The following is a 7,836-nucleotide window of genomic DNA, read 5'->3' as shown; positions in this document are numbered from 1 at the left end:
AGCCATACAGGGTGAGTAAAAAAGAAGTTGACCGGGATTGGTGTAGCCTTGCTCAAGGCAGTCGCATTATTCGCTCCGAAAAGACGCAGCTGTAAACCCACCCGCCGTATACCCTGTGCATGGTGTGTGCGATCACACCGAATGACCCACCCGTATACACACTGTCACATCGCACGAATACTGTTCACACAAGTCATCGCACTCGTACACCACTAACCGCATGCGGAGGCCGTCAGGCCGACAGCCTTGTCGGATCTGTATCTTCCCGTTTTAATGTGTTGTATTGAAAAAATTCCAATAGTGGACGAAATTGGGGGGGCTCGAGGATATGCTAGTATGCAGCTCATGAATATGTATATCGTTCGTCAGACCTATCAGACAACACAGGATGTGAGGCAAATGAATTATTCATTTTGACGTCCAATCACGCACTTCCCTTATCACGACCTTTGGACCCTATCATGCATCCGTGGTGGTGGTGTGTGAGGTAAACATGTCTCGTCTTTCGCGGGCATTATGGTAATAAGCTGACAGTGGGAACTCTTCGCTTATTATAGTAATGAGGTCAGTGGCTTCAACACAGATCCTACAAGGCTGTCGGCCTGACGGCCTCCGCATGCGGATAGTGTACGGGGGCATCGTGTCGTGCGATGTTACGCACAGTGAATACGGGTGGGTTTTACGCACAGTGAATACGGGTGGGTTTTTATACAGCGGCGGTCTTTTTTCGGAGTGAATAATTCCACTGCCTTGAGCAAGGCTAGGATTGGTGATGTGTTTCAAACTTCTTGACAGCTCTGGCTACTTTCTGGATGTTATTGTACTTTGATCCTTGTTTAAAGACACTGGACAATATTGGTAATTGTCAAATACTGGTCTTCACAGTTGGTGTATCTCAACATATCCATAAATTAATAACAAACCTGAAAAGATTTGAGCTCAATCGGTCGTCGCAGTTGCTTGATATTATGAAAGAAAGAAAAAAACACCCATGGCCACACGAAGTTGTGTGCTTTCAGATGCTTGATTTCGAGACCTCAAATTCTAAATCTGAGGTCTCGAAATCGAATTCGTGGGAAATTACTTCTTTCAATTCAATATACATTTATTTTCCACAAAACATTTTCACAATAATATTATAGAAATTTCTCGAAAACTACGTCAGGGAGCTGTTTCTTACAATGTTTCAATCAACCTCTCTCCATTATACTTGTAATCAAGAATGGTTTTATGTTATTTAGTATTTTGAGTAATTACCAATAGTGTCCACCGCATTTAAGGCGCTTTATAAACACTTGTTGTAGTTAATATTGTTGTCATCACATGTCCATTTAGACGAAAAATGTATTACGAAATTCTCGTTGACATTTTTGTTCAGGAGAATTATTACAACAAAAGCTTTATTATTCGAAAACACTTTATTTCAGATTTAATATAAAAAAGTTTTAGCCCTCAAATATGGGGAGATTATTTGAGTAAGTCAATGCATTTATAACAAGAGTGAAAAGTGAAAAGAAAGACACACAGTCACAAAGCATATTCCTTGATAAGGATAACTTGATTTGTTTATTTAAAATCTTAACCAGTCGTTGGTTCAATCTTGCTTGTAGTTATACCTCGTTCAACCCAAATTGTTTTTTAAGCTACCAAGTGAATTCCTCTTGCAGTTTATTATTATTTGACTGGCACTCTTGAAGAAAAAAATGACAACCAACATAGGGCTATCGCTAGCTCAGTTAGTAGAGTGCCGTAATGGTGGCAGGAGATTCTGTTCCCCGGAGATTAATGGTCCCCATATGGCAAACTTGCTACAACTTTCTTCTGATAGCGCCCTCTTTTGAATCCTCCCCAGCCCACGTGATGATGGGACCGAATCTCCGGCGGACAGAATTCGCCTGGAGATTTTAAGTGTCCTCATAATTTATTGCAAGCTGTGTCAACTTGTGATAGCGCCCTCTGTTGAAGCCACCTCCTTCGGCTCATGTTTTTTCCCAATCTTCTTGGAGACCGGATCTGCTGCCTATACTGATTTCCCTGTGGCACCGGAACGTTCATCAGTAGGTTATTAGTTTAGGTGCAGCTTCGTTTAGTTGGCAATTGTTCATCACGACTACCCTGTCCGTTTCCTTCGTGGTTTATAACTGAATGTTTTAGTGATTGATTGATTTTATTTAGAGCATAAACTAGCACCATGTTAAAAATGTTAAAATAGCTTAAAAAAATGTTAAAAATGTTCAAATAAAAGAGGATTGTCCAAGTGGGTTTTCGAAGCTTGTAGGGTTCGAAGTTGTGTTGAACCTTTTTCAACAGTTACTTGTGTCGGCCCAACTGATGTCGTAAGTGATGCTAATTAACCAGAACATACAAGGAAACGTCCAGGTCCCTTCTTTCTCTTGTCACACGTACATGCTTGACCGTACTTCTCGCAAGCTGAAAACAAAATAATAAAAAAAATTATAAATAATAATTATAAATATATTATTGTTATAAATATATAGTGGACACTATTGGTAATTACTGAAAATAATTATTAGCAGAAAACCTTTCTTGGTGACGAGTAATGGGGAGAGGTTGATGGTATGAAACATTGTGAGAAACGGCTCCCTCTGAAGTGCCATAGTTTTCGAGAAAGAAGTAATTTTCCACGATTTTTGATTTAGAGACCTCAGATTTAGAATTTGAGGGCTCGAAATCAACCATCTGATGAAAGCATACAACTTTGTGTGACGAGGGTGTTTTTTCTTTTGTTATTATCTTGCAAGTTCGATGACCGATTGGGCTCAAATTTCCACAGGTTTGTTCTTTTATGCATATTATGTTGAGATACACCAACTGTGAAGGCTAGTCTTTGACAATTACCATTAGTATCCACTGCCTTTAATGAAATCAAATGGGAGAAATGAAAGTGACAGGCGAGTCCATAAAGGAACCCACAACATTAGCAATTCTAGAGCAGTGTCTTACCAACTAGACCACCGAGATCGAGGCCTATATTGTAGCAGCATACAGTGCTAGCACACATCAGTGTTGGATAAAACCCGAATTAATACTCTTTATCCCCGATGCAAATTGTTCGTCTACTAAAAGCGTACCTGCTGCTAAAATAAGACTCTGCTTTAGAATGGCAAAAGTAGTCGGTTCGAATCTCAGGAGTAAATGTACCTGTGATTTTGTTTTTACAAAACTCGGGGAAATACTGATGAGTATACAGTGCTTACACACATCGGTATGACACATCTCTAGAAAGGCAAAGGTCTCGGGTTAGAATCAAACCTTTTTTTTTTTTTTTTTTTAAATAGACATCAGTGTTGGGTTAAACTAAATCGAACAGCCTACTTACGTTCCATATCATCCCGTGTGAGAGGTCCGAGCTTGTTTCTGCCACCCCTGTTCTTGCCCCTGCCGCGGCCTCGTTTCACGAACTCCATTAATTCATCAACGGGAAGGTAGTCCTCATCACCGTCTTCATCTGCCAGGACAAAGGCCGTCATTACGGCTAGCGCCATCAACGTTATAAACAACTTAGCCACCATTGTTGTACAGAACTACACACAAGGGATAAGGAATCTTGTTAGCGGAGCTTACAGAATAAAGAACTTTCACAGTGAAAGAAGAAAACATTTCACTAAATGTTTTGAATTTTTCATTTTTTTCTGCAAATTTTGACCAAATGACCAATGTTTTTATTGTATGCATTATGGTGGAAACACCGAATGAGGATACTGGTATATCATATTTTAAGGTGAACCTTGCTTTTGGGCCACAGGGCCTGGATTTTCTTCAGGTATTACATTTTCAAAATTATGAAAAAAGAATTAGAAGTAATTTTCCACCGATCATTTGAACTTGATTTTAGATTTTGAGTGGCTCGAAATCAAGCATCTTAAAGCACACAACTTCGTGTGACAAGGGTGTTTCTCGCAACTTCGACGACCATTGAGTTTAAATTTTCACAGGTTTGTTATTTTGTGCATGTTGAGAAGACTGGTCTTTGACAATACCAAAGGTTTCCATTGTCTTTATGAAGTAACCATTTTGGTGTTTGGTGAAGGCGTTATCCGCTCTTGTTGTTTCTACTTCTTATAAAACAAAGACAACATAAAACAACTTCACATAAAACAAAAACACCATGCAAAGTTTTAAACCCTGCATAAAGACAACATTGTCTTGCTTTTTAAAACAACCACGGGGTGCTGCCCTCTTAACGGAAAAGAAGCCAAACTAGAAATATTTCAGTCTGAAAAATGCAATTAATATAGATAAGCTGTCTTGCTATAAATTATGATGAAATTGAAATCAGAAAATGGGATGTTATATTCACGTCCATACATAGTTTGCCTTGAAAGAAACTCCCTCAGTTTACCCTAAACGTAAGTTTTTCATAAGTTACCACATTTGTTGAGTTAAAGCCAGTGGACACTATTGGTAATTTTCAAAGACTAGCCTTCACAGTTGGTGTATCTCAACATATGCATAAAGTAACAAACCTGTGAAAATTTGAGCTCAATCGGTCATCGAACTTGCGAGATAACAATGAAGGTAAAAAACACCCCTGTCACACGAAGTTGTGTGCGTTTAGATGGTTGATTTCGAGACCTCAAGTTCTAAATCTGAGGTCTCGAGATCAAAATCGTGGAAAATTACTTCTTTCTCGAAAACTATGGCACTTCAGAGTAAGCCGTTTCTCACAATGTTTTATACCATCAACCTCTCCCCATTACTCGTCACCAAGAAAGGTTTTATGCCAATAGTTATTTTGAGTAATTACCAATAGTGTCCACTGCCTTTAAACCAATTTGCGTGGGAACGGCCGGCGTGTAAAATTCAATTTTTTAAACAGGTTAACGCAAAAAAACCACAAACATTTTTATAATGGAATAATAACTTACCCCGTGCTGCGTTAGAGAGAAATTCTTGAAATCAGACTTTGAAAGCACCAGCAGAAGTGAATAACCTGTGCACCTCAACAAGCTCTTTTTATAAGAAATTCTGAAGATGGACCCATATGGTATCTTAACCCTTAGGTACCGGCGCGTATCTCCCAATGACAAACCAATCAATTACATTTAACAATTAATTAATAATAGTTGTTAACCATGGTTAACTTCATGCGAATCCGTTTTTTAATTAGTACGGCTGTTGGGAGTGGCGTAGGGTTTTGAGGTTTATGGTTTGTTGATTGTTGATTGCATTTAGTTTATTATCGACATCGCAAACCGCACATAATGACTCTCTCTAACTGGGACAAATTTCATATAGCTGCTTAAAGGCACTGTATACTAATGCACTGCATCCTACAATGTGTCAACTACATTGTCCTGCACGTATTTACTCACCTTTCTCTATTGTCTAATTTAACAAAGACACTGGACACTATTGGCAATTGTCAAAGACCAGTCTTCACAAAAAGCACAAAATAACAAACCTGTGAAAATTTGAACTCAATTGGTCGTCGAAGTTGCGAGAAAATAATTATGGAAGAAAAAAAGAAGAAGAAAACATATGTCACACAAAGTTGTGTGCTTTCAGATGCTACATTTCGGGACCTCAAAATTTAATTATGAAGTTTCAAAATCAAATTCGTTGAAAATTACTTCTTTCTCGAAATCGACGTCAATTCAGAGGGTTTCTCTCACAATGTTTTTTACTATCAACATCTTTCCATTGATCGCTAAAAATTACGTTTTTATGCTAATAATTATTTTGAGCAATTACCAATAGTGTCCAGTGCCCTCCTTTTGTTCATGCCAAACGCATGCATAGAGACTTTTCTATGGACTGTGATACGCGCTTTAAAAGAATTGTTCACTCGGCCTCGTTTCCGTGCATCCGGGAATGAAACGAAACATGACAAATCAAGGTTATTGCAATCTGACTTTGAAGTCATTAAAATCTGATGAGTTTTATTGACTTCATGTGTGGGAAGTTCTTGAGGAATTTTCATAGGTTAGGAGGGTTTGTTAATATCCTTTTTGTCGAACAAGTTTGTTATCCAACTGTCCAGGTATTGCGTGATAGATGAAGTTTATCTGCTGGCTCATTTAATTAGGTTTTATTTAATTAGTGTCATTTTCCATCGACAATCATACTGATTTGTATAATTTTTTTTTGAAACTAAATTCGAGCAAAATTTCCATTTTAGATTATTACAATTTATTTGTTTGTATATCTGACCCAATGAATGGTTCAAGTCTCCCGGGACCCGGAAACAATTATGAGTTTAATTCCCCTTGAAATAAATCACATCGTGGAATGTCAAAACATTAATATTGCAAATCAATTGAACTGTCAGGGATTGCGGCTGCGGTAATTTGTTCTCCGGAGAGGAATCAAGCTTGAAATCAAGCATGACTTTTAAGTGAACCTACTTACTGTGGCCAATCCCTGTTCACACATGTCTATTTCCCCGTGGTTGCCCTGGGGTTGGCCTTTTCACACCATGATCGCTTTATTCCTGTCTGCTTTCGGTATGCCCCGGCAAATGGACATACCACAGGGAATAGCTACCCCTGCTCTAGAGTAGTGGTATAGGCAGTGAAACCGCTAGTGATTTTTGAAACGTGCAACCTGAACCCCGTGGATTAAGGACACAATGTGAAAGTGTGCCGGTGTAACGGTGGGGTAAAACAAGTTCCGGGGTCCCCGGGGTTGTATTCCACGAGGTGAGGGACAAGTGTGACAAGGGCTTTGTGGACATGGCTCTTGCAATGTGATCCAGAAGCACCAATGTTATCCTAATACTGTATTAAACCATTCTAAATGTCCGTGGTTATTTTACAAGCACTGCTAATGCTGGTACACGCGAACAAAGGTTAATGTCCCATTCGAAGGACACAGCAATTAATGCAAGCATCTTGCTCAACGATACCATACCACCCCTGGGATTCGAACCCATACTCTGCTGAGCCACATATCATGGACGCGCTGAAGCAGTAAATATCTCTTAGCAATTTTTATTGTCTGCTAAGCAGAAATGAGCAGGGTACCAGTCACAATTTGTACACATAATAATATGACATAGTTCTGATGGTAACCCTTTTTTGGGGTGGTTTATGAGCATACATTTGTTGTGCTTAGCTACTTTGTTGTGCTTAAGCAGCTCTACGAAATCCGGCCCTGGTCAGAATCTCCAGAGTTTAAATACGGTACTCTTCATCGCACGGACACGACACGCAACATAAATTACACAACACTGAACGATACAAATTTAATTAAAATATATATATGTATATTTTTAAAAATAAAATAACAGGAAATGAGAAACCTGGGGAATTTTTAGTATTATATCACCTCCAGAAGATTGAACCAACTTTGCAGGTTTTTTGACAGTGGCCATTATTCATTATTAGTGCGTTAATTGCAAGTGACGATTTCCTTGGGTGATTATTGCTAATTAATTAACTACTTGGAGTGATTAATTGATGAGGGTTGCAAGGTTCCAGATGGGCGTGATGTTCTTGGTATCTGAATATAAAGAATGGGTGGACTTCATAACCATTATTTTATTGCCAAGTCTAATGTAGAGGCAAGGTCCCGGTTCTACTCTAGGTAAGTTTTCGCTGATTCATCGTTTCACTAAAATTTATCATTGACAAAACTTCATTCCGTTTGGTTGTAATGCATTTGCAAAGTAATCTTAATTCACATATTAATTTAATTATTTACTTATTTATATATCTGCTTATTTTGGGGGGAGTTGGACAACCAAACTTTGACTAGTGAGTGATTTGAACCAACGCCCTCTGATTGAGTGTGCCGGCACAAGCAAGTTGCTTGGCCGTGTTTATGCTCGCTCAGCCCCATTAGCATCAGCGTGGTTAAACAGTATTGATATCT

The 7,836-nt window shown here is 38.8% G+C and overlaps 1 protein-coding gene across 1 annotated transcript; it reads right to left on the bottom strand.

The window, feature by feature from the left end:
• Positions 1-1,539: 1,539 nt before the first annotated feature.
• On the bottom strand, positions 1,540-4,997 carry LOC139951726 (uncharacterized). Its single transcript, XM_071950775.1, has 3 exons — positions 4,890-4,997; positions 3,341-3,545; positions 1,540-2,430 (listed from the first exon to the last, which is right to left on the bottom strand). Exons 2-3 carry the CDS (start codon positions 3,531-3,533, stop codon positions 2,351-2,353), a joined length of 273 nt encoding a protein of 90 aa, XP_071806876.1. The 5' UTR covers positions 3,534-3,545; positions 4,890-4,997; the 3' UTR covers positions 1,540-2,350.
• Between the last annotated feature and the right edge of the window lie 2,839 nt (positions 4,998-7,836).

The sequence above is a fragment of the Asterias amurensis genome, chromosome 19, assembly GCF_032118995.1.
Source record: "Asterias amurensis chromosome 19, ASM3211899v1".
NCBI lineage: Eukaryota > Metazoa > Echinodermata > Asteroidea > Forcipulatida > Asteriidae > Asterias > Asterias amurensis.
Note: the sequence above shows the minus strand (reverse complement) of the source record. Positions and strands in the feature narration are given on the sequence as shown.

Bases quoted from the DNA above. Each gene is read 5' to 3' on its own strand.
- LOC139951726 (XM_071950775.1), bottom strand. From the start codon at position 3,533: ATGGTGGCTAAGTTGTTTATAACGTTGATGGCGCTAGCCGTAATGACG. The intron at 2,431-3,340 runs GTAAGTAGGCTG...TTTTGTTTTCAG, and splicing joins CACACGGGATGATATGGAAC to CTTGCGAGAAGTACGGTCAA.